The sequence below is a fragment of the Pogona vitticeps genome, chromosome 5 (genome assembly GCF_051106095.1).
Source record: "Pogona vitticeps strain Pit_001003342236 chromosome 5, PviZW2.1, whole genome shotgun sequence".
NCBI classification, from domain to species: domain Eukaryota; kingdom Metazoa; phylum Chordata; class Lepidosauria; order Squamata; family Agamidae; genus Pogona; species Pogona vitticeps.
In genome coordinates this window covers 166,913,540-166,940,436 of record NC_135787.1, presented here as the reverse complement: position 1 = coordinate 166,940,436, position 26,897 = coordinate 166,913,540, and the positions used below count along the sequence as shown (strand labels likewise).

The 26,897-nt window shown below is 40.9% G+C and overlaps 1 protein-coding gene across 3 annotated transcripts; it reads right to left on the bottom strand.

The window, feature by feature from the left end:
- Window positions 1–15,705: 15,705 nt before the first annotated feature.
- Window positions 15,706–26,573, bottom strand: IFT27 (intraflagellar transport 27). 3 transcript variants are annotated; one of them, XM_020787744.3, is made up of 8 exons: window positions 26,188–26,573; window positions 22,070–22,149; window positions 21,368–21,427; window positions 20,181–20,240; window positions 19,156–19,273; window positions 18,369–18,478; window positions 18,101–18,193; window positions 15,706–17,076 (listed from the first exon to the last, which is right to left on the bottom strand). In XM_020787744.3, the coding sequence occupies exons 1-8, from the start codon at window positions 26,219–26,221 to the stop codon at window positions 17,044–17,046; spliced, it is 588 nt and encodes a 195-aa protein (XP_020643403.3). In that variant the 5' UTR covers window positions 26,222–26,573; the 3' UTR covers window positions 15,706–17,043. The 3 variants fall into 3 exon arrangements, with proteins under 3 accessions (XP_020643403.3, XP_072856164.2, XP_078232310.1); XM_073000063.2 differs by lacking the exon at window positions 20,181–20,240; XM_078376184.1 differs by lacking the exons at window positions 15,706–17,076; window positions 20,181–20,240 and having other exon boundaries at window positions 17,476–18,193.
- Window positions 26,574–26,897: the final 324 nt, after the last annotated feature.

Sequence of the window (26,897 nt, the reverse complement as noted above, 5' to 3'; positions counted from 1 at the left end):
CTGTTACAGTAATGGCTAAAAGGAACTGAGGGTGGAGTATGCGCATTGAGGGAGAGCGCAGAAGAAATGCATGTGTGTGATTCACAGAGACCACAAAGAACAATAATTGGTTTTTTAAAAAAATGCATTGTAATGCATGTGGTTCAAGTAGTTCTCAATAAGGTCTACTTCAATTGAACAGCACACACATGTAGTTCTGCACAATGACACAGAAAATGGAGATGCCCAATAACCTCACTGTTGGGAGTACAGGAGTGGCAGAGACAGCATATGATGCACAACTAGTTGGCTGTGCTAAATAAATATATCATTTAATTCCAGTGGCTGCCTTTCCCCCTTAAATTTAACATACTATGTAAGAGCAGTACATGCCACAAAAATTCAGATACAGCTATTATAATAAAAATAGTCTCCACTATGCTTTTATAATGTGTTTAAATATAATATTCAAAACACATTGTGTGCCTTCTATTTTCTGAATCAAATATTTTAGTTCAGGGACTCAGAGTAGGTTGGCAAATAGTAAAAAAAAACTTTGTGTAGTAAATATACATCAAAGAAATGTTCATAATCAGATCTTATATTTAACACCCTGGAAAGTTTTCCAGTTCAGAAACATCTAGAAAACCTACATCGCTGGTTATATCTGGAAATCAGATGCAATTTCCAGGAGGGATAAACTAAGAACCTCATATGGCAGAATGCCATGATAAGAATCCCATGTTGCGGAATGGCATGAAATGGGTGCATGTGTTTTTATAGATGTAAATTAAAAACAGCTGTTGACATCAGAACTCAGAATATGATAAAGGACAGAATGGGGAAAGGGTTTCCCTTTTCTTTGCTAGCCATTTCCGCCTGTTTGCTGCTGCCCACCCTGCAGGACAAAAGATACTAGACCTTACTTATGTTCATCACTCCCCACCCCACCCCTGGCTCAAGCACTCCCTTCTGCTACTGACTGAAGCTTCAATGTCTGCTCTTCATAATTAATAAATGTTAAAAAACAAACCTTCAGAGGAAAATTCTATGGGACTCCACAAACTATATACAGTAGTTTATCTCCATGATTTGTCTGCATGTGTTATGACTGTTGTTGAAAAAGAGCAGGATACAAAAAATCTGATGTGCAAATACACAAGGAGCAGAGATGACAGACCTACACAAGGACTCCGCATGAGTGGAGCATGGACTCAACCGTGTCTGTCAACAGCTCTGCACTTCAGACTTTCCTGTGTTGAGCACAAAGATCTTGAGAGGGTTTTGAAAGAGATTCCATTCTATAAATTCTGAAGCCTCCCTGTGCCCCAGCTCAGATGCCACTATTAAAAGATCCCCCCCATCTTAGGTGTCCTATAGAGCAGTGGTTCCCATTCACATATGGTGTTGAAAAATCAGTAATTATTGGTGCTAAATGGTGTGGGTAGCAGGCAACCCATTTAAAGGGTGGATTACTGATCCTGGAGGATTCCAGAACAACAGTTCACTTTTTTTCTGGATATTTTTTTGGGGTGGGTCGGTGGTAGGTCTAGGGAAGCTGGGAGGCTGAAGGCTACAAAAACGAACAAACAAACCAGCCTTGAAGCTCCATCTTACCTGCCTCTGCTCTACACCAGCGACGAGTGGGATTCAAGGAGGGACACATCATTGTTACACCAATGGAATGGTCATTGTGTCCTATGCTTGCTCTTCTTAGAAGGGAAGATGAAAACACGCAGCTCGAAAAATGTCCAGAAACAAAAAATGGTAGTGACTCCCTCCTTTGTACAGAAACATCAGTACAGCCCAGCCAGCATGGACTGTGCTTGTGAGGATGTTCACATACTACTCACACAAGAAGCCAGTGAACTCAAAGAAAGGGGGGCATGCCCTCAGCTCATATTCCTCTAACATCCTGCACCCAGTGATAGCCACACTGTAAGGTGGCATAGTAAGGAACTAGCTCACTACTGCTTGTCCGTAGACATCCCTAAATGCAGTGCTGGAGAATCTCTCCCAATTCTAGAGTTCTGAAGAATCACAGAACTCTAGAATTGGGAGCGATCCCAAGGGCCACCAGTCCCACCCACTCCACTCACTCCCAAGGATGCAGGAGTCCACAGCTAAAGCATTGCTGACAGATGGGCATGCAACTTGTCTAATGAAGGTGAATCTACCACCATCTAAGGTCGCTTGTTCCACTGTTAATGTAAATTATAGCTGAGGGCCTCAAATTATGAACGAACTCTTAAGTAACACCTCCTCATATAGAAAATTGCTACATTTCAAGTTTGATATCCTTGGTTAAAAAAAATTAAGGAAAACTCTAAACAAATATTGATGTGACTGTTTTTGGGGCATGGGGGGATTCTATGCCTCAACATATCTTATTTTGGTATTGTGTACAAGCAGGGATTTGAATCTCTTTATGCTACCCACAACTGCCATTCTGAGAAGTGCCACACTAGGGGAAAAGAAACCCTCAACACACTGCACTCACAGGGCTCATTCAACAGGGATTTGTGTGTATGTGTGTGCATGCATATACAGATGAGGAAAGCCATGAATTCCAGCTGGAGCTCATTAGTGAAAAGATGATATATCAGTGCAACTAATACATGAGTAAAAAATAAATAATAGATATTCCACCAAGTTAAAACAATTGAGGTCTAATATGTGAAATTAAAAAGAATGACTTATGTTGGTTCTATAGATAGACAGATGTCATTTTGAAAGGATTTTAGTAGACTTGCTATTATAAATGTTGCAACTTTGCTTCTGTGAGCGTACTATGGCAATTGAAAAGTTTAGGACAAAGGAAATCAGTTGATGGTTGTTGTGGGTTTTTCGGGCTCTTTGGCTGTGTTCTGAAGGTCGTTCTTTCTAACGTTTCACCAGTCTCTGTGGCCGGCATCTTCAGAGGACAGCTGTCCTCTGAAGATGCCGGCCACAACAACCATTAGATCCCGGCTGTGAACGCCTTCACGAATAGGAAACCAGTTGAGATGGCTAAGATGGATTTGGAAATTGAAAACTTTCATCAGGAACATGCTGACTCTTAAACTAGCTCAGATTCTATACAACTAGAGGAATAGCATGGAGAATGGATACTCGCAGGTACACCAAGAGACACTTGCAGCAAACTTAGGAAAAGGAACACAATGCATTTGGAAGTTATTTCTGAGCATTCCACATCAGATAGAGTCCAGCAATTGTTACAATCTCATTTTGCACATTAACAATTAATATTCTTTAACCATAGGCATGCACATTTTTAACAAAGGGTTGGAAAATTACCTTTGAAAATAAATATCTTAGAATTATCATTTCAAGGTCTAAAATTAAATAAATTACGTAGTCACAATTCAATCTTTTCTTGTTTCTCAAAAGAAACGTAATTGATTCCTTTTTAGTTTCCTTAAAAATATGCCTCAGTGTTAGAAATGGTACAAAATACAGCCTCATTCCATCCACTTCATTGTTACTTCAACACCTACAGCACAGAGCATGTCTTGAATCAGTCATCACAATCCTGTTGCACAACTCTGTGTGCATAAAGGCTGGAGATGCCATCAGCTATGGACTTTGATCTTTTAGACTTTCTTATCCCCACCATCATCTCAGGCTCTGAGGTTCCCTAGGGATCCCTTTAGTTAGGGAAGCTTTTGGGAGCTGTGAAATAAGGAATTGAGCTTTAAATATCCAAAAAACGGCTACTAGCAGCCCCAACTCTGAGATCCAGACCTTGTATGTTACAATCACAGTGTAACCAGGTTGTATCTTTGAAATGGGAAAGGAATTAATTAGAAATTAATTATTTGTAATGGGTTACTTTCAAGCTCTGCAAGTAATATATCCTTATATGATAGACAATGTACAGTATACTGTTCAAGGAACTGCTCTTTTACAAAGGCTGTTTAGGGTCTCATTTGTAATTGACCGACATGCATCTATAGTTCAATTTGTTCAAGCCTCTATATTCTTCCCCCGCTCACACATCTCCTCCCTATGAATAAACACCTTTTCATATCCAAGGAGGATATAAAAATGAAATAATCACAACTTAGGCTTCTGGGAATTTCAGTTTTACAGCTTGTCCCCTTAAGATGCTGACAGAATTCACAGTTTAATTCAGAGAACCTAGCAAGATGAAGCACAGGAAGAGGGACAAATGAAGAAAGGGGCTGATGTGGAATAATTCTGAGCCCAACGGTGGACTGGTAGGGTGGAGTGGTATTTAGGTAATTAAGACTATGCTGGACGGAAAGAAAAGGTGGCACACAAAACAGTAGGGCATTAGGAAGTGCAGTGTGTGGATACAAACACGAAGAGAAGGGAACTGGAAGGCCAGAGAGAGGAATGCAATGAAAATTATATTGTTGATGTCAAATTAAAGACAAAGAAGTAAAGGAAGGAACGTGTCCCTCCAAAGGCATGATATGCACATTTTCTGGGAGCAAATGTAGCACACTGGTGGTGTTACTGAAGGATGCAATCAGGCTTTTTGAAGATATACCCAGGAGAGGGGCAGGAAGATGACTCCACTGGGCAGCAAAATGTCTTGGGAAAGCACAGAACGGAGGTGCTGAGGCATCATTTCCGGTAAGGGAATAGCACAATCAAGCAAGTTGTGGTCCTGCTGTGCTACGGCCTGCTATGAAGTGCTGCCTCGTCTATCTTAGCAGAGTGCCCAAACGCCTCCAACCTAGATTCAGGCTGGTCTGTAACGCACACAGGACCAAACAGTCTGGATTTGACAGAGATATTGAGCCATGGAATCACTATGCCTCATCAGTTTGTTCATATAAACTGGAAAGTAACTGTAATGCTAAAAATATAGGTGACATTTGGGGGTATGTGTGAGCTGACTACTTGCACATTTGGGGTACAACTCTCAGAACCCCCCTGCCAATATGGCTAGTGGATTGTTGGTGTTATAGTCTAAAATGGGATTATTTCCAAACTGTGTCTGTTTCCTGCTGGGCTATAGATGGGTCCATGTGTTCTGTCTCCACATTTGACCACCCTAGTGTGATACACTAACAGTGAAAGCAAATTTTAGCAAGCAAGGCCAGAACATTTGGATTTCCAAAGGCAAGCAGAACTGCTTTGTCAGAAGACATTTAATACTTCACTACACACATATACTATGTTTGGAGAAAATAAACATAACCCTAGCTAGCTTCTGGTCACTGAGGAAAGCAGTGGAAGCTCATTTAGCTGAATTACAAAGAGCCTCAGCTGAAACATGTTCCTGAAGTCAGAGGTCAGGATTTCTTCAAAAAGCTGAAATGCAAACAGAACATGGTGTTTTTGAAAGCAACCCAAGCTTGGTTGGAGTTTGTTCCTATTGTAAGGTGGATATTCAGATCAATAAGTGTGAGGCTGAAACTCAGTCAACAAGCAAATTGTATCCTATTTTCTCTCATGAATGTAGCTGCCCTTTCAATTATCTTCTCAGGTCCTTCATCATGCTGTCAGTCTTGAATGGAGCTAGCAGACCGATTCTCTGGCAAATCCCAGTGAGGCTAGTCTTCATGGCCAGGATGATCATAAGCCTTGACTGGGTAGCTGGGTTAGTCTGGTCTAGCAAAATCAACCAAGAGTTTTGCAGCACTTGAAAATACTAACCTGTTTTATTTTGTATAATCTTATATTGGTTGCAGCTCCCTCCAGTTTGCACCACCCTCAACACTCTCCTTAGTCTTTAAAGTGCTGCTAGACTCCTTGTTGTCTTACCTGTAGGCTGGCCATCTGATCCTGGAATGGTAGTTGCAACCCGTAGAAAGTGCTACTGTGAAGCTATGATCAGGCCACCAGTATTTATGCCAGAATATCCATTAACTATGGACAGCATGTTTTGCCTTGTCCTCCACCAGACACATTCTGAATCCATTTTAATCCAGACAGATTCAGATTCTTTTCAGTGTCTTCCATGTCCTGTTGAAAAGCAAGATGTTCTGGAGGCCTCTCGGGAATAAATGCTTAGCACCCTTACATGTTCCTTTCCCTGCTGAGGAGTAAAGGAAAAGGTCCTCAGCAGAGTTGTGCCAGTACAGCAGAAAAGGGTAGGGCAGAATCAAACAGGCCAGAGGGAGATTTTCAGAATATAGAAAAGTACCCTGCTGAAGCTGTTGGGTGGAGCTTTGTTTTACAAAGACCGTGACTGGTTTTTTTTAAAGGTTTACTTCTGAGACTCTATGAAGGCTGTCCTGTTAAGTCTACTCACTTCTTAGGAGCCCTCTGAACCTTTATTTCCTTACTATGCAGTTTGTGGCTTCTCCAGTATGTGAGTAGTGGGACCTTTATCAGGAAAATGTATTCTATATTTCTGGAGCCTGACAGGGCAACGTCCTCTGTTCTGGAACATCCCAGAATGAGGATGATGACTCCACAAGTGATGGCTCTCCCTAGCCCCAGTCCTCCTTGTTGTGGGGGAAAATCAAGAGGAAGAGCATGATACCACCTCAGCTTCACTGTTATTGGGAAGGGTGCTGAATTTCACTTTGACATTTTGTATACCCTTAGCTAACAATGTAGGAAACTACTATAAAGGAAACCAGTGATTTTGGCTAGCAGAGGTCATGTACATGTCTTTCTCTGGTATGTCCTCCTCTCCTTGATTGCTGGGCCGACTGAAACCTTAGATCTAGGTGAGGAAGACATAATCTATTCTGGGCATGCCATGCCTTCCTCCTACATGGCTTTAAAGCAGTGCCTGGAGCCCAGGGAAGAGTTGGGTTCCTAGTTCCTTCCCTCCCTTCCTCCCCACAATCTGCTTCCTATCTCTGACAGCTTACTGTGAGTCCCTGAGCAGACATTTAGAGGCAGTGGGGCAGAGAAGTCTGTCAAAAAGCTTTTGGAAGAGCTAAAAGAAGAAAGTGAGGAGGCATTAAAGAACCTCTTAATGAAGGTGAAAGAGAAGAGCACAAAAAATGGTCTGAAGCTCAACATAAAAAAAAATTAAGATCATGGCCACTGGTCCCAGCACCTCCTGACAAACAGAAAGGGAGGACATGGAGGCAGTGACAGAGTTTACTTTCTTGGGCTCCATGATCACTGCAGATGGTGACAGCACCCAGACACCTGATTCTTGGGAGGAAATCAATGGCAAACCTAGACAGCATCTTAAAAAGCAGAGACATCACCTTGCCGACAAAGGTCCACATAGTCAAAGCTATGGTTTTTCCTGTAGTGTTGTATGGAAATGAGAGCTGGACCATAAAGAAGGCTGACCACCGAAGAATTGATGCTTTTGAATTGTGCTGCTGGAGGAGCCTCTTGAGAGTCCCCTGGACTGCAAAGAGAACAAACTTATCCATTCTGAAGGAAATCAACCCTGAGTGCTCACTGGAAGGACAGATCCTGAAGCTGAGGCTCCAATACTTTGGCCATCTCATGAGAAGAGAAGACTCCCTGGAAAAGACCCTGATGTTGGGAAAGTGTGAAGGCAAGAGGAGAAGGGGACGACAGAGGATGAGATGGTTGGACACTGTCATCAAAGCTACCAACATGAATTTGACCCAACTCTGGGAGGCAGTGGAAAACAGGAGGGCCTGGCGTGTTCTGGTCCATGGGGTCACGAAGAGTCCGACACGACTTAATGACTAATCAACAACAAAAGAAGAAAACTATGTTCCTTCATGTTCCTCTTGTGAGCTTTATGTTCCTTCATGTTTCCTTCTCCTGTGAACTTTTCAGGCTCTGGACTTGAAGCACAAGCAGCTCTGCTGCTTGTGATTGATGCAGCTCTTTGAATCCTTGGACAATGAGATGCTTAAGAAAGAAACATGGGTTGAGCTTAGTTAACATTAAGGTCTGGAAGTAATTATGAAGCTCTTTCAAAGCCGCCAGACCAACTTCCTTTGCTATTACCAAGAAATACCAAGTACACTTCATAGGATCAACTGAGAAAAAGCTGGTGCCACCTCCACCAACCTCTTCTCTTGCTTAATGGTCCTATCTGGTGTCTGTAGAATGTCAGGTATGTCCGTAGCCTCACTGGAACCACAGGGAGAAGACAGCCCAGGCAACTGCAGAATTGTCAAGAACTAGCTTTCATCCCCATGTGCCAGAGGAAGACAAAGTCGGGCATGATGTCTCCGTGGCACTTGTTCCACCACAGCTGTAACAGCCTCACCCAACAGCAGTAGAGGAAAGGTGTTACTTAACCTGACAGAACTTACATTGGTAGCATTGTGACATGGGGACAATGCTATGAAGCCAATTTGCAATACATATATCAAACAGTGGATATGATACAGTGGATAGCAGATAGCCATTTAGACTAGAGTTTGTAAGTAATGCAGGCAGGTAAAAATAGGAAACAATTAATTGAAAGATGAACACATCCTATATAAACTGATGGGATAAGTTTTGTAGGAAAGTTGCTGTGCTAGAAAAGATTGTTGTTCCTTTTCAGACATGAACGGGGCATTCTATGTCAGAGCTTCCCCCCCCCCCCCAATCCCTGCAGAGAAAGCAAGTGCACTGCAAGGCTGGTAAATATGTCTGAAGCTTTGCCCATTTCTTTCTGTCCTTCTGTTCCTGCCTTAAACTTTGATAAAGCCCTAAACTTCCATTCTCTGTCACTCCTGCATTCAGATCAGGTCATCTTTCTTTCTCCACAGGGCCAGTTCTGGGACAGGTTTCCCATCACATTTACCTTTTCTTTTTTCAGACTACCATTGCAGGTATTCTTGTTTTCATTTTGTTATTTCCTTCCTTTGTCCTTCCTCAGCCCTCTGTCTCTGGCAGGCAGACCCAAAACTCTGCAGACCCTGACAACAGTCAGCCTCATTAAAAGGCACATTTCCTTGACCCTCCTTTCTGATTAACTTGTGTTATCTCTGTTTTAGCTTCTTCTTCTTCACAACATTTATTCCTTTCAACTGAATTTCATACACGGTGTCTGTGCTCGCACACATCTGATGGGAGGTAGACAGGCTTTATGCATATAACCAGCTAGATTTTAATAAAGATATAGCCAGGCTGTAGCTAGCATACTGATCCTATTGCATTGAATTTTTATTTACATGTATTTCATGGATTTATTGCATATCCAAGTTTCATTGTTATAATGAGGCATGGTTGCATTAGTGCATCTTAATTAGAGCCTCAAACTCTTTGGATAGTCCTGCAACAGTTAAAACTCCATAGACACACTTTGAGAGAGAAGTGCTAGACTTGAGAAAATACTGTCTCGTGTCCTGCTGCTCCCCCCCCCCCCAATCTTCTTGTTAACAAGATTGTCTGGCTACACCTTCCTCAGTAGATAGTGCAGTGGAATGTCCCAGTGTCTGGTGCTGTTCTGCTGAAAGCGTGATTTACCTGGATATTGAAAACAATATATACTAACTGAATACAGTGGTGCCTCGCTTAATGGGCACTCCGTTTAGCAATGAAATCGCTTAGCGAAGACTTTTTCGGAGCGTTTTTGCACTTCGTTTAGCGATGGTCCCTATGGGCGATTTTTGCTTAGTGATGGTTGGGACCATGCTTTGCATAGCGATTAAATTTTGGGTCCCCTGTTTCGCTTAACGATGGTTTAAACAGCCTCATGTTTGCTGTTTTTTAAATGTTTTTCTGTTATTTATAAAGTTAAAGTTTACTGTTTAAAATGTTTGAAATCATAAAGTGCACTTAATAAACCCTTTGTTAACCAAATTTGACTTTGTTCTGACTCTTTTTTAATTTGTTGTTGTATTTTTCCCCCATTGAGATGCATTGAATAGGTTTCAATGCATTTCAATTGGGGAACCGCGTTTCGCTTAGCGATGTTTCCTATGGCGATTTTTGCTTAAGGACGGCAATTCGTTCCTATTGGAACAGATTATCCGGTTTTCAATGCGTTTCAATGGGAAACCACGTTTCGCTTAGTGATGGAATCGCTTAGCAGCGATTTTTTCAGAACGAATTAACATCGCTAAGCGAGGCACCACTGTAGTGGGGACAGTGATTATTACTCTCCCCATCAGCCTCAATTCTGATCTTAACTCCTGTGGCCAGTATCATGCGGGGATTTCCACACCAGGGACTGAAATTGTAGAACTGGCCACAACTATTTAGCAAAGTGCCTGTTGCAAACCTTGTCACACCACCAGGCATGCAACAAGCACCTCCACAAATAGTTGTGACCACTTCTGTAACTTTAGTTCTATGTGCAGTAATCTCAGCAAAATATCAGCCAATATGTTGGGTTGGTGGAGTGAAGAGGGTGGGGAAGAGAACGGGAAAAAAGGGTCATTATTTCTTTTTTCAATTTTCTTTCTCCAATCTCTGAAGTATTCAAGTAATGTTTACTATATTACAGTATAGTAAACATTAGGGACAGCCAGTCTGTGAGAATGATATAGCCTATCACACTTGAGAAAACGAATGTAGTCAGATCCTGTCTGCCACTCGAACCCAAGGGTGGATGCAAAGATAGAAGACATGTACAGATCTTAATACGTCAACGTTTGCATCAATTAGCATGCTGACTGTTTTGTTTTAGTGCACCACAGGTATAAGTGGTAGCCTGCTACAGTCAGTCTTGTACCTTTTGAGAAATCGTCCCATGCACCATAGACCTTATTTAGTCCCTTTGATCTAAATCTTCATGCAGTTAATCTCCCTTCCCTTGTTTACAGTGCTTTTCTTATTCTTTCTGGCCATAGATAATAATAGGAGAGCTGCAGAGCTGGAAGGGACCATATGGATTGAGTCCAGCCCCCGTCAAGGAGGCACAGTGGGGAACAGAATTCCTAACCGCTGGTTCTGCAGCCAGAGACCTAAACCACTAAGCTATCCAGCAGTCCAGTTATCTTATGGATCTCACCATTTTGGTCCTTCATCCTCATCTTTGTCCACACACCGATTTCTCATTCCCCTCCCCTCTGTTGGACACACAATGTAGCCAGCAATACTGATGCACACTATTTATGGCTATTTCTGCACAATGACTACTGAAGGGGCAAGGAGGATGCTCTCATCTTGCTCCCTTTCCATGTTGTCTGCCCCCTCTGGCCACTCCTGCCCTCTTCGTAATCTCCCCGTTTGTTCAACCGCCCTGTCCTTTTACCTCATCTATATCTGACCCAGGTGTCTGCTTCCTTCTGCCACCGCTCCATGCTCTCCCTGTCATCCATACCCTCCCAAAAATCCCTGGTGATTTTGTCTCCTTCACACAGTCCATCTTTCTGCATTTCAAACACTTCCAGGCCCTCACTCACTCTCTCCCATACTGAGAGGAGGCGGCAGCAAAGAATTTGCTGCTGACCGCTGCATTGCTAGGAGGCAAACACATGCCCAGCCTTGTGCAGGCCAGTTTCCGCCTGAGTGCCCCAAGTCACATATCCCCAGCATCAACTCCAGCACTGAGAAAACAGATGGTATAATAAATGAGTGCAGTCTGATAGGGGGGGATGAAGGGGGTGCCTGCCTGGGATAACCCCCCCAACCCCAAACAAGGAGACACAAATAAACTCAAGCAATATCCTAATTATCTGGTTTGAAACCAGCCCCCTCCCCAGCACTGCTGGAAAAAAAAAAGATTGGCGGGACCACCAAGAACACACAGAAGAAGCAGTGTGCACCCGAGAAGGAAAGAGGATATATTCCAAACGAGATTTACAATTAGGCATCAAAAATATGCTTGGTCAACTAGAGAGATGAGACCCATTATTGGCTTTGTAAAAGAGGAAGAGCTGATATGTACAGCAGTTCAATTTTGTTCTTTTTTCCCCAGGCTTTGACAGCGCTGTTTGTAGGCAGTGGCTAGAGACCAAGGCACAGCCCATTTCATCTTATTAGGAAGAGAAGAGATTATACACAGTTGCTTGCTGCTGCTGCTACTGCTGCTGCTTCTGTTTCTGCTGCAGCTGCCCAGCAGCCTCCTCTTTGGCTATGCGCTCTCTAGCCCATCTCTCCTGCAAGACCCTGTCACTTCTGTTTAGTCGTATCTCCTATCTGTGAGAACAAGCAAAAGCCACACCACTAGGCTGACTTCCGCGGCAGGGCTATCGGCAGCAGAAGTAGCAGCAGCTGTGACTCAATCCTTGCCCAAGAGAAACGTCCCCAGGCTTTCCAACATGAGAATGCAGACAACGGGAAGAGCTTTGTTTTGAGGCTCAGCTTTTGACACAGCCATGTAACGCGCTCTCATTAAACGTGAGTCTAATCTAGGAAGCTGATCACAGATACATTTATGACTATAACCCTTTTCAAAGAAATTCCTGCTGAGTTTCTCCATCTTAGTTTCTTTAAACAGGGAAACCATCCACATTGTGTCCCAGTGTGGATCCTGGGCTCAGTTAGCAACCAAGATCAAGAGCTAAACAGCAGTTTGTTTCCCTATTGAAATGGCAACAGTAAAGCATCGATCTGACCTGTTTCCAGAAAAGGGGGGTGGATGGGTTTGCCAAAGCCTAACCTCATCCCTCACTGCCTTATCTGCACATACAGATCTTAACCCGTTCTTCCCTTTTACTTGAGGGTACCCCTACAAGGTGTGCTGTCAGGTAGAACCAGTGGCTATTGCTGCTGAGAAAATGAAAAGCAACAGTAGACCATGTAACACATTTATTTATTTATTTACAATATTTTTAGCCACACCATTACCAGTGGCTTCTGGGCGGCGTACAACATTAAAACTTAAAAACATTTTAAAAGACAATATAAAATATCATATTAATGTACACATGTACACGTGCAATAGCCATTTACTACGTTCTGTATATCTCACAAGTGTTTTTAATTCTATTGCCCTGCCTTGTTCCAAAGTTCAAGTTCTACTAGAGATGAATGCTAGGGCTGAACTCCACAGATGATGATCAAGGCAAGTGAGATCTAAGTCATTTGCTCTCTTAGATATGCTATTTCCATAGAGAATACCAACTGAGAGCATGGAATGTTCAAGAGATGTACATAAAACTGACAGTCATATATGCAATTTTCCTTGGTTCCATCTGTACTGATTTTGCCACAAATTATTGGGTAGTATCTGAATGTGAGTGACAAGTGAAACCTGATATAGTAAATATAGTCCTGACCTACACTGACGCAATCCTTTTAGAATCTTTTTTCACTCTTTTAGCGAAAAGCTTTCAGCTGGGTCAACAGCTAAGGTATTTCATGTTCCTGCCAAATATTAATGAGAAAAGAAGTGAATGCTGATATATATTCTGGCTGTGACACTTATATTTTGTGTGTCCAGGATTGTTATTCTCTTCCTGTAGAGGCACTTGATTTGCATTATCCAGTAATTTTAGTTGTCCCATATGCAGGCAACTCTATGTTCTTTGCAATTCCAATATGTTTCCTAGATCTGTGCTGTTTCACAGAAGCCAAAATGAAAGTAATAGACAGAGCACTATTTCATATGTTTTGAAATGTGCAAACCTTTTATTTTCCTGAATAAATATGTTGCTCAAATATTCTTTAATTGTATTGTCTTTGTTGTTGTTTAGTCATGTCCGACTCTTCATGACCCCATAACACTGCTTGCTTGCCAGATGCATCTTCCTTGATTTAATACAGGGGATGGGTTGGAGAGACTGCTGTGTATCTCAAACACTATATCACTTACTTTCTGAGGTTTTAAGGATACCCAGGAGCCTACATAGATTCAAATATTAAAAGGAGTAGTGTGGAGGTGGTAGGGTAAAGCTATCAATCTGAAGCCTCAAAATGGAATCTGGTTTAATTACATCTTGCTCATATGAAAAAATCACAGAGAATGATCTGTGGTTGGTTACACTACTGCTCAATCTGAACAGAGTAATTTTGAGATCATTTTCTATAGAACTGCAGATTCTGTTCACAGTTAGCAAGTCAGATGACCTTTTGCCAAGAGCAGGGAGCAGCTGCAACAGGCAAAAACAAAAAAAGAGTATCCATTTTGTAAACCAACTCTGAATCTTTGCAAAGTAAGTCGATCCATTCACTACAGCGCTGAAAGTTTATTCTTAATTACAGTGTTTGTATTTAAACCTGTTTCATAGCATTAGTTTTGATGAAACTAAATTATACTGGATTCAAATGCCCAATTAATTCATATTGTACTTCAACAGCCATCACAGTAAGCAGTTACACAAAGAGCACCGAATTTGATCTCCATTGATGAGGATTCCAGTCCTATGTTATTCACTTTGGGGCTATTAGTATTGATTTTGCATTCAAAACAGCATTAATTTATACCACTGTTCAGTTCCTGTTTCTAATACTTTTGGGCCCAAAGCACTACACAGTCAGAATGATGTTGTTTTGCATTTACTTTACACAGCTAAAAATAAATGTACGAAGTGCTGGATACAGGGGAACAGATTATTTGATATTTTGAGGCTAAGGCAGACAGAGGAATACTATAATTTTAAAAATTATATAACATTATGCAAGACACTAAGAGGGATGTCTGGAAACTATTATAGAAACCTCTTGTGCATTTGTGTACACAAACCAAAAGCAGTACTTCTTCCTGCATATTGCCTTTTCATTGCTATTTCCATCTAGTCATTTCCTGGTTTTTGTGAGTCTGAAGCTTGTGGCAGCCCAGAGAGTTTCCTTTTAGTGCTATTATTTGGGTTGGTGGGCAGCTTTTTTACACTTACCTTAAATAGCTTTTCACAGGCACCATATTGTTTCTTTTCATATTTGCATGGCTTGAGGGAGATTCATGAAACTGACCCTTTCCCCAACCTGTGCTTGACACACAGAGTCTGTCACATTCACCATATTAACACTGGGTGATTTTTATGTGTTCTCAAAGATCAAGGAAAAGGGTGATCTTGTTTCTTTTTGAAGAAGGGAAGAACAAGCTCTAAGGAAAGAGATCCATGATGTGTAGATCTCATGATGCTGAGCTTAACTGCCTTTCAAGAGTGGGATGAAAGAGAAAACCCTAACTAATCAGAACAAGAATAGCCAGTGCATGTCAACACTAAATTGCACCAATCTCAGTGAAGTCTGGACTAGGCTGCAACACTCTGAGGTTAGCATGCAAGGAAGACATCTTGACCTCACTTTTACATGCCACTTTTCCAGAAAAAAATAGGGAAAAAGACAAGCTTCAATCATTTTCCCACAGCAACCATTGCAAAATATCAGAAGATCAGAAACAGCAAATAAACAGAATGACCAACTTCAAAATGTTGGTTTGGTAACCACAACTACAAACCAATAGCCTACTGCCTGTATTACTGTATAATGTATGTGTAATTTCTTAAACGGTATATAAGCTGAATGAATGAATAAGATGACAGAATGAAAGAAAGAATAAGATGACAGAAGCAACAAACTGTCTCTGTTTCTGCAGTGTTGCAACTCCAGCATAACTGGCACCAACCCAGAAGATGTTCTAATGCATTAGAAACTAACCTAATTGACCAAGCATTGTTTGACCAAGCGTTTGCAGATCTTGATATCAAGCTTACTAAGACTGTTGGCTTTAATGGGGATTTTAGTATTTGCATTTTAACATAATTGCTGTAAATTGTCCAAAGCAGTATCTACTTGTCTATCACATATACAGTAAAAATATCACAGACTAGTAAAACTTTAGTTTGTGGTATCTGTGACTGTATATGTGATAGACCAGTAGATGACGCTGTCACAACACGCAGCTCCTCTGTTTGTTTTCCCTAACAGACAGATTTGCCTTCGGGTATGACTGTTCCTTTTCTCCCTAATTCCGCTGCTACCAGAGGATTACTTCCTCAATTACCAATGATGAAGACAGAACCACTGATGTAAAATATAACAATGTTTATTTAGAGATTAACAGGTGGAACACACAAAGAAAATCATGGATGGTATTGTAGTTGGAATTTATTAAACTTCTTTTGCTTTACACATATGTTGGTTCGTTTATATTTGCTTTCAAGCATGGTGTAACTGTTTATTTAATTCTTTTAACTTTCACTTCTTTCAGTTCTCTCATACATTAACTTTCCAAGTATTCTGTTTTAAATCCTATCTATCCTTCTATATATCCCTATCCTTCTTCTCGCTAACTCTTCCCCTGTCTTAACTTTTCCTAACTGTCCACGTTAACTGATTCCAACTGTCCCTCCCTTTTTTCCCTCTTTGGTTCCACCCTCCTGTCCTATCATTGGCTCCCGTATCAGCGTTCTAACGTGATGGACAGGCATGACATCTGGACTGTCCATCACAGATACTTTGGAATTTTGCCCAGTAGTGATGGGGTTGAGAGTGGAGAATTGTATTCAGAACCAAAGCAGAGTGATATTTGGGGCCAAAGCAGAACACACCTTCCTTAGTTTGTATTCTATACGTAGGCAATTTTATGCAAATACCCAAAGCGTCTGAGCAAAACTGGGACAGCTGGAACATTTGGTGGCTAGGGATAACATTGATATAGTAGCCATAACAGAAACCTGGTGGAATTTGGAGAACCAGTGGGATAACACAATCCCGGCCTAGTATAAACGTTATAGGAGGGATAGGGAGGGCGTGTTGGAGGTGGGGTTGCCATCTATGTCAAAGAAGGGGTAAAATCCAGCAGAATAGAGATGGATGGCAGGTCTGACTCCATCATATAATCATAATTCAGATCTGCCCAAGCATTACAGATCTGCCCAAGCACTATCGTCTTTATATATCTTGTGCGAAACAAGTTTACTTCGTAGTCTTCTGCTTTAAAGAGTGGGCTCTACACAAGTTGCTGAAGAGTCCTTTTTCAGTAAATATAAGCTGGTACTAAATGGAGCTTCAATCAACAGATTGTTGCTTTTGCCAGTATAAAGCTGCATATGATTCACTTGGAAGATCCCTTGCATAAGCGGCACTGAAATGAAAGGGTCCTTGAAAGAACATAATGGATTGGATATGTGCCAAAACTCTTGGTAAGCTGTACCCCATGTCACTGCTCAGATTGCTCAAGTATTGCTTTTATTAGATTCATCCTTCTTATATTTTGTTAACATTTATAAATGTTACACTGAAATTCATAAGTCTCCTTTATTTGGATTGGCTTCTAGTAAGTGTACTAAACTCTCCATATGTTGGGATATATTAATATTGTTGGAGCCATGTAGGTTTTATAATGTGATATTTTTAGACTTCATTTTATCTGCAGCATGTTATGACCTGCCCTGAGCCCTTGAGATAAAGAAGAATAAAGATCAGAATAAATAAATATGTTATGACAACTCTTTCCAGCATAATTTCTCAACTATATCCTATATATCATTCCCACAAGATTAATTCTTTATACATCATTATGACGATGTCAAAAATCCATGAGTTACAACAGCACAATGTGACAAGCACTTGTAACACAGGAACAAGTTGTTTAACAAGAACAACTTTATAAACTGCAAGGGATTTTCCCCCACTTCAATATGGTGCCAAAGAGTATGTTGTGGGAAACCACTGAAGGCAATTGTTCCCTACCCCATATCACCTCCTTTAATAATCTGTGTCCCAGCAGAGGGCAGTGCCTTCTCAAGTTATAGAAGGTTGAAAGAAAGGCCTTTGGCACTGAACAACATCCAAAAGGCAGAGAATGGGCCAAATCAAAGTGCCCTCAGGATGTCAGGAATAGAGATTAGTTTTGCAGTAATGCAGCAAAGTTGCAAGCTATGATAAACCAATAAACCTTCCTCCAAAATGTCAGTCACCGTCATCAGGACATAAAGGTCTGAAGAGAAACCAGAGTATAAAGGTCCTATTTTGTGTCTCACAGTTTCAGCTCTTTCTGAAAGAGTATTTAATCTTATCTGTTCTTGACTGTTTGGTTCTACCAGGACGGCTGAGTTGTTTCAGGATTAAGAGACTATGGTATGTTGTCTATTAATTTTCTAAATTATTTTTTCCTTTGGAAATTTCTCACAGTTTGCATTTATGCTTGCTTTCACAATATCTGAGCAGCTGGAATTACACAAAACCATAACAAAATCCCACACCCCTTTTAAAAACATGGGACAGGCAATAAACAGCTGAAGCTTGAAATGATGCTTGAAGAAAAAAAATAAGTTTGTCTCAGAATTAACAGAAAGCAAGTTATGAAAAGATAACAAAAGCCAAAGGTTTACGTCCTCATATTTCATTCTGGGAATCTAAACATTCAAGTATTTACAAGGTTAAAGTAAAAAAGCAAGCTACAATTTAATGCACCTCATACCAGTGCATGAAAAGCTTCCACCTTCTCTTTGTATAGCTGATGGAAGGAATTTGCCACAATATTAAAAGGAGCTTCATAGTTTTCCATCTCCTTCTGTAAAGAGAAAAATGACATATGAGGAAGTGGGGAGGAAAAGCTCTTTCTTAAATACTTCAACTATTGCTAGAAATAACACAAGCATCTTAAGATAACAAGAAACTTCAGTGTCTCTTCAGTAGGAAAATGAACATAGTTCTTTGCCTACACCCAATTACATAAAGGCACTCACAACTGAAATCTCACAGTATCCCAAGCCATTGCTTTCTGCCCATCCTTGTGCTTGTTTTTGCTCCACAACTCGCCTCTCAATTAAATCTGTCTTATTGCCCACCAGCACACCTACAAAAAACAAAAGGAAGAGCAACAGAAATATCAAATTATTAAAAGTAAACACTAAAAAGGATGGGGAAAATAAATGGTTTGACAACTTAATGGATGGAAAGATCACAAGGGAGTCATTTAGAACAGTGGTTCTTAACCTTTTTGAAAGAAATGCCCCCTTGAGCCATTGAGGAAGTTATCATCATCCCCCCCTCCCCACCATGGCAGCACAATGCTGCCACAGGGAGGGGGGCAATAACTTCTCAATGGCGGCGGTGGCATGTCAGCTCCATCGCCCCCTATTGCCCGCCCTTCTGTTCCTTTGCTCCCTGTCGCCCCTTTTCGTTCCATCACCCCCCTGAAAACGAAATCGCCCCCTGGGGAGTGATATTGCCCAGGTTAAGAACCACTGATTTAGAACAGTGGTTCTTAATCTTTGCTCCTCTAGTCATTTTGGACTTCATCCTCAAAAAGCCCCAGAAAATGTGGCTCATAAAAAGGGATTCTTGGAACTGAAGAATCAAAGGTCGAGAACGACTGATTTAGAACATGTGCCTCCCATGTTCGTTTCAGATGCTGACTGATTAAGGAAGCCCATTCCAGCTACTTCAAATTAAGATGTGCCCATCTTCCAGAACTCATGAGTAAGTGGTATCAAACAAAACATATATACTAGTAAGTTTATAATTCCCTACCTGGAATTTGCCTTCCAGAGACTTGGGCCCTCACCTTCTCTAGCCACTTTTCACAGTTACCAAAAGACTGCTCATTGGTGACATCGTATACAATACATACAGCATTCGGCTGTTCCCACTATATAGTAAAAAGAAAATATTAGAAATTCAATTGACACAGATGTGATGCAAATCCAGGGACTTCATAGTGAAGAAAGAAAATAATTGTGCTAGATATAAACCCAAGCTAAACTGAAAGTGTCCAATAGAAAAGACCACATAATCCATCCCGTTTAAATGTTCCTGGCATTCAGAGAGAAATATAAATTTCTGTATATTTCTAAATTTCTTAATGTATATTTTAGCCGTAGTATTACCAGAGAACTTAGCAATAATTAACCACAATAAAGAATAAACACATTCACAAAGAGGTGGTCTGGGCATTTATGTTACTGTGTCAAAATAATGTAACAAAAATGTATACAATAAAAAAAGCAATCCTATATACACATACTTGTGGGAGGAAGCCCCACTGAACTCTTTGGGACTTTGTTCTGAACAGACATATGCATATTTGTACTGCAAAATAAAATAGCAGAAATCTAAAACTACCTTAAGGGAAGGCATTTTTGTACTGCTCATAAAAGCAAAGAGTTGTTTTAGCTCTAACCATGGTGATGTAAAGATTCATGTTAAGTCCCATCCCATTGTCCCTACCCAATTTCAATTCTGTGTGTTGAATGAGAAGGTCCGAAGAGACAGCTGTGGGCAAATTTAGCTCAATGTACTTTAGCTTTATTCATATCTGAACATCTTACAAGCATCTCTGTAGGCTTTCATTTTAAATTTGTGTATTTGACATCTGGAAGTCCATGAGGGCGGGGCTTACGTATGTCCTAAGCCATCTCACGATTAGATCCCTCTCTGCCTTCAAGCATTAAAACCAGATCAACCTTTCTTACATATACTGTAGTTTAATTTGGATATGGAGTTCAAGTTGGTTTCACAGATCACCAACTGAATTAGGACTTTTATATTCTATTTACCAGTTTCTCTAGCATCTCTGAGAAAAGTTCTTTGCTTGCTGAGTCAAAAAGGAAGAGTTCCTGAAAGCAGAAGCACAAATTTGGTGTAGCTACAGAATTTTCAAGGTAAACAGCTTTTGAATACTGGACTTCTAGCAACTATCACAAAAAATGAGCAACAAGTCCCTCCCTCCCCCAGAAACTACTCAGGCCTATATCTAACTGTTAGTCCCAAATAAAGTTAGACTCAGTAGCTGAAATCCACCAATAAATTACAACTAGAGTAGGCCCATGGAATCAGCAGGGATTTTGTGAGTCATCCTGCCAATCTAGCAGTTTGAAAGCATGTAAATAGGTACCACCACGGTGGGAAGGTAACGGGGTTCCATGTCTAGTCGTGCTAGCCATGTGACCATGGAAACTATATATGGACAAACGCTGGCTCTACGGCTTGGAGATGGGGATGAGCAACTTCCCCTAGAGTTGGACACGACTGGACTAAATGTCAAGGGGAACCTTTACCTTACTCTAGTTGAGATTCATTTCTGGATTTCAGCCACTGGATGAATGGCAACTTGGTGTACATTTCATTGATCCAGTGGATCTGTTCCAGTTAAGATGAAAGTTGGATTTAGGTTTCACCTTATAGCACACAATGTACTGTATATGTTTCCCACAAAGTTTTGGACATGAGCTCACAATGTTGCCTTCAAAAGATACACACTCCATAGCCCAGGTAGACCGTATCTAAACTACAAATATTGTATCATCCTGTTCCCCTGCTGGCCACTCCTAAAATAACTGGTGACTACATTTTTGTTGTCAGCATTTTAACTGCTAATATTAACATATAATAAAGCTGTACTGGGGCAGGGATGACATGGGAATCTTTGCAGGCTTGAAATGGTCCACAGATTTATGAATTTCCAGATTCCACTTCTATGTCAACATCAAATCACCGCATATACAAAATGGCACCTGGGGTTCTAACAAAGTCATATGTTTTTCAGAGTGGTAAGAGTTTCAATGGTTACTAGCTTAAAATAAGCATCATGCCTAGTTTCTGCATGGCTAGTCTTAACATTTCACAAGTATTTAAAAAGAAACATGGAGTCTTATCCAACAGAATGTAAATAGCTGAAAAGCCTCCCACCAAAAAATCCTAGACAAGTGTTTCTAAAAGCTCAAAACAACATAGTTGGACTCACCACAGTGTCACTAGTTTCTGGAATTGGCACTGCCTTCACTAGAAGTTCTACTCCTGTTGTCTGCCAGTCAGCATAAATAATACATTTTAAAAATTGAGAAAAAGTCAGAGAAAACTTGGAGTCAACTTGAAATATTTCTAAATGACAACTTTATTTCAGTCAATCTGAAAAGTGGATGCTCAGGACTAGAGAAGAAAAACAAAATTAGACAGAGAAACTCTGTACAGAATTTATTTTTAACATAAGCTGGACACTTGCTTTAGATTCTTTAGCATATGGTTCATATCTTTATTTAGTCAGCCATCTTTGGAAGAGAGACTAGTGCATCCTTCTTTTCATGCTAGTCTAATACTGTATAGTATAAAAAGTTGGCTTCAAGATGGATAAAGTATACAGAAGTATAATTTGCACAATTTTCCTTTAAAATGGCTTCTGAGTGGGATATGTGTTCTACTTATTTCATGTGTGTAGCAGAAACAAAATGTAACAGGCTCCTGCATATAAAATAACTGGGTAAGGATATGAACTTAATGTAGATAAAGGTACCTGGTGATCTTTTCTAATTAAGTTGTCCAAAATACAGTATGTCCAAGATACTTGCAATTGATTGCACAGTCCCTTTATACAAGACTAACTTTCAAATTTGCAAACATAATGTTGCTTCCTCCCCCCTCATACCCATCATTTGGCCACACAGCTCACCAATGTATAGTTTTTCTGGAAATGAGCCCCATCATTGCAGAACATCTGGACCAAGGCACTCTTCCCTACTGCTGAATCACCTGCATTACAAAAGACAGGAAAAGAGATTTGTTCTAAATTAACTAAGCAATTTATTTCTAGTTTACAGGTCCTAGGTCCTGAGAAATGTATGTTCCAGAGTTACACAACTTGCAATATAAGCAAACAGACAGACGAACAAAAAAACCGCAAACCTCACTCAAATTTTTCTAAAATTAAAGTTCTGTAATTCTGTAAAGAATCACAGCCAAACTAAAGTTAGGGTTAGTTGTATGACTACAATTAATAAGTAAGCTTTTGTTTTGCAAATAGCAGTCAAGAGGAAGTCTAAGGAGCAGGATGGCAGGAAGGATGGTAGAATTTCCTCTCTACTTGTTGAGGTTGAACACAAGTCAGCCTGACTTGTTTAAGTACCCCATTGCAATTTAATCCAAAACTATCCTTTCTTCATCATATCACACTGCTAGATAGCATTTAAATTTTCTATCACATCACTCTGTCACTGGAAGCTGTCCAAACATGTAACAGGAACAGCAAGAATGTAATGAGAGGTGTTCTCAATTCCACACTCCCTTCCTTAAACCCACTACACTTACAATGTTAGTGGACTAGCCCCAAAGGTTTATTGGACTTATATCTGAAATCCAAATTTCCTGGTGTGGGAGAATAGGGATATTTCTGCCTGCACATCTGCATAATTAAACTGCATGCTTGCCCACTGAGGCTGAGCCTGCGAACATCTTTTATGAGTCTTTCATTCTGGCAAAATTCTTGTATGTTCACAATTTTGAGAGGCAAATATGTTGCAGCACTTGGTAGGGTTGTACGCAGTTGTTAACTCATAAGCAACAATGCTGCATTTTACCCATGCTCCAGTCAGAGTGAATAGTATATCAGGATGACAGGCTATGTATCTATACGTATGTGTTCTCATTTTGCGGCAAATAAATTCTTTAATGACAAAACAGCTCATGTGGCTTTAACATTACAACATGGACATTGCAGACTACTGATGATATGCTGAGTTCTACTGGCACAGGGGAATGATATCACTACCACGAGCAGAATGGCACTAATTAAATAATTCCTTTTACAATTTCAGGATTGGTGTGACTTTGCCTTATTGTGAGCAATGGTGTTCACCCCAACACTGGAGATAAATTTTTTAATTAGCAGCATTCTTATAATATTTAACCATTTCAAAATATCTGAAATTTTCCTATATAACCTGGGGTTTATGATCAACTTCCCATGCTTTCAAAATGCAGAATGGCACCCTGAAAACTACAAATATACTATCAGCTTCTTGTACTTGACATCATCTGTAGATAATGGTATCACTAACAGTGCTTATGAGAGAGTATCTCCTGTTATCAAGTCTGCCCCTGATAGGTATAAAATCTTGACAGTGAATTCTATCATCTAAGGATAATCTTCAGATTATCAGAGGATATTCAATCTGTTTTGTCTCCAAGAAGGGATACAGGAAACTTATGATCTCTTTGTAAGGCAAATATAAAGCCAACAAAGCATGTTCAGGTCAGATTTTCCTAGCTTGGTGTCTCAAAATGTGTTGGACTCCAGTTCTCATCACAATGCATCTTATAGTCTAAGACATTTGGAGAGCATGAGGATCGGAATGCAATGTCTCCCTCATTGTCAGAACTTAATTTTCATCTTGCGGATATCTTGTTTCTATTGGTTGAGTGGTTTTGGAACAAAAGGAACCATGGCTCAATATCCTGTGATTTGACATTGCTGTAACACTCCAACCAGTCTAAAGGATGAAGTACCTGTGGCAGGTAGCATCTCCCAAGTAGTGATACACTGGGTTAGTGGCGGGAGGGTACACGAACTGAGTACAATCTTTATCTTTATTGGAAGTTGATTATCACAGTGAGACTCAAAATCTATTTGCTCCTCTCATAAATCTGTCACTTTGTGTTATTCAGAGTGATACCTTTCAGGTACAAAAATTATGGAACCATTCCAAAAATATGCAAAAATGCTAAACATCTCTGGATTATGGCTGAACCTTTGAGGGCCTGGTGCACTGTGTATGATTCAACTTCCAAAATGAGAAGTTGAGATTTAGCAAGAGTTACTAAAGTATAGCACTCAGTCTTTTGTGACATCTAGCTGTACTCTTGTTATTCCAAGAATTAAAATATCAGCATGGAAGGCAGAGAACACCTTTCACATCATCTCTAGCATTTGTGATATTTTATGTACCATGGTTGTTATCCAGCCATTTGTTCCCATGAGCTAAAGGCATAATACATGGCTTATCACCTCTATATTTTCTTCTCCCAACAGCCCAGAGAGGTAGGTTAGGCTGAGAGATTGTGACTAGCTCAAGGCCACAGAGTTTTAAAGATGGATGGAAATCTGAACTTGGGTTTCCTAAGTCACTATCTGAAGACAGGAGGGCCTGGCGTGCTCTGGTCCATGGGGTCACGATGAGTTGGACACGACTAAACAACAACAATGTCATTGTCCAATACTAGACTACATCCATTGGGCTAAGCAAGTTCACACAGATAATCTCTTATAGGTATTCAAAACAGGGCACATCTGTTGATTTATAATGTTGCTCAGTTAAGAGAATCTGCCCAGACTCTGTGACATTATAAAAGCCATGGTTTCTGCTAAATATATTTTGAAAGCAGGATGTGCCTTCAATCAGATCAACATAATCTTAAATTCACTCTTGAGTTTTAACACCACAACCAATGTCTCAGGGTGGATGGTGTGCTTTTCACCTTCAACACTTTTCTATTACTTTGCCCATCAGTGGCAAAAGTACATGTTTTGTTTAATTATGGCAAATGGAATTACAATGGCTTTCAAATACATTCACTGATACCTCCCTCCCTCCACTATCTTTGAAGACAAATGCTTTGTGTTCTTTGGACAGCGGTGCTGATATTAGGATTTTATTGGTTTGATTCTCCATAGAACTGAAGAACTCATGTCATAATCTTCAGATTTTGTATGTAAACTGGGGGCTTCTCTGAATCAACTGAAGCACCTAGCTGACGTAGGCCAAATTTCAGGGGATGGAAAATAAATCTGTTCTAGTGATACAATCTTGATTTGCTCCCTTCTGTCCATGACCAGTGCATACTGGGATACGCTGGCAGTGCCCTGCTACAGCTTGTTCTGTCATTCCTATATTGCTCCTTTTTACAGTACCTGTTTTCACTTTGCTGGATCTCAATACCCTGTTGCAACACACTTTTCCTGAGTATGAGAAACCCCTCAAGAGGCTTGCTCTTCCACTTGCAGAATATGGTTCTTCAGTAGTTAGTGGCACAACTGAGAAATTGCTGACACCACTTACAAAACAGGCCTACGCTGTTCAACCAGTACACTCTTGAAATTGTGTAGCTGAACAGAAATTCATTTTTTCTTGTACACCTGTTCCAATTTTAAAAAAATACCTTTGCAAACTTGCCATTTTAAGTACCAGTCCATTTCTGAATAAAACCAATAACATCTGAACCAGCACCCACCTCTCCTCATTATTTTTGCTTATCTGTTTGGAGGGAGAGCTTTGCCTCAAAAGCTGGGATCTCTCTTGAAAAAATAAATGTTTTTAATGACTTGAGTAAACTATGGTCAATTTCTGGTCACAAGCACATTATTTACGGATTAGGTTTACCCATCACCGGCCTATCCTGATCGTTTGTAACAGCTACAGTGGCAAGCCACTAAAATTTGCAGCTCATATGATAAAATTAGAGACAGAGAAAGAGGAAACGAGTGCTGCTCCGAGCCTGGTTATTTATGTTTAGCACTGGAAGGTCCATAGTTGGCTTAAATTGCAACGCCTAGCTTTTTTGTTTTTACGTGTCACCAGATTAGCTCCATATTTTATGGAACGCCCTACCCAATCCTTGCCATGCTGAGCCAAGAAGCAATTCTCACTGATTTCTGGGGGCAAGATTTGGAAGCAAAGAACCACGGCCAGCCACCGTCTTCAACAGCAAGTTGTGAGGTCTCCGGCGGGCTCGCTCCCCGCAAGGATATGTAAAGAAAGGCCACGCTCCTAAGGAAGATCCGTTTTAAGCACTCACCTGCCACGATGCATTTGGCAACCAGCTTCACCATGGCTCGCAGATCTCCTCACCATGGGAAGAGGGCTTTTGTGAGAGGGGACGGGAAAGAGACCCACAATTACTGGGTCTCTTTCAATTACTACACAATTTGAGTTGTGTAGTTGTGTCTCAGAGACAGAACGCGAGCCCTAATGCAGTGGGCAGAAATACTGGAGGCCTTTCTTGGAAACACTCAGGAGGGCCATTAGGCGTTACACGGCGGATGGAGGGGAGCAGGGACCCACAGCGGCTCCCAATCCCCGCATAGTCGCACACGCTCCCCTTTCAGCAAAAGGAGGCTCCCCACCCCTCTCCTAGCAACAGTACACTAAAGATCCGGCCCCTCCCACCCTCCTGCTAACTATGTCCCTATTGGCAGAGGCTCTACAATTCGCGAGCTGAGATTGGATACATGTTGAGCCTATCTGCCTTTCTATTGGTTTCCCTTTTCAGCCTTTCCGCCGACAGCTTCAGTCCATTGGCTGTCTTGAAATGCCGTTAAAAAGAACACCGGCTAGCGATTGATTGGACTGGCGTTCAATCTCGACGAAACGAATTTCCGGCCCTCCGCGGCGATAAACGCCGTCCTCCCTTCCTCACCCGTGGGCCAGAGATGACGTCATTTTAAACTCTCGTTTAGCATGCAGCGCCTTATTCTACCTAGTAATTTATGATATGTCACTAAGCCT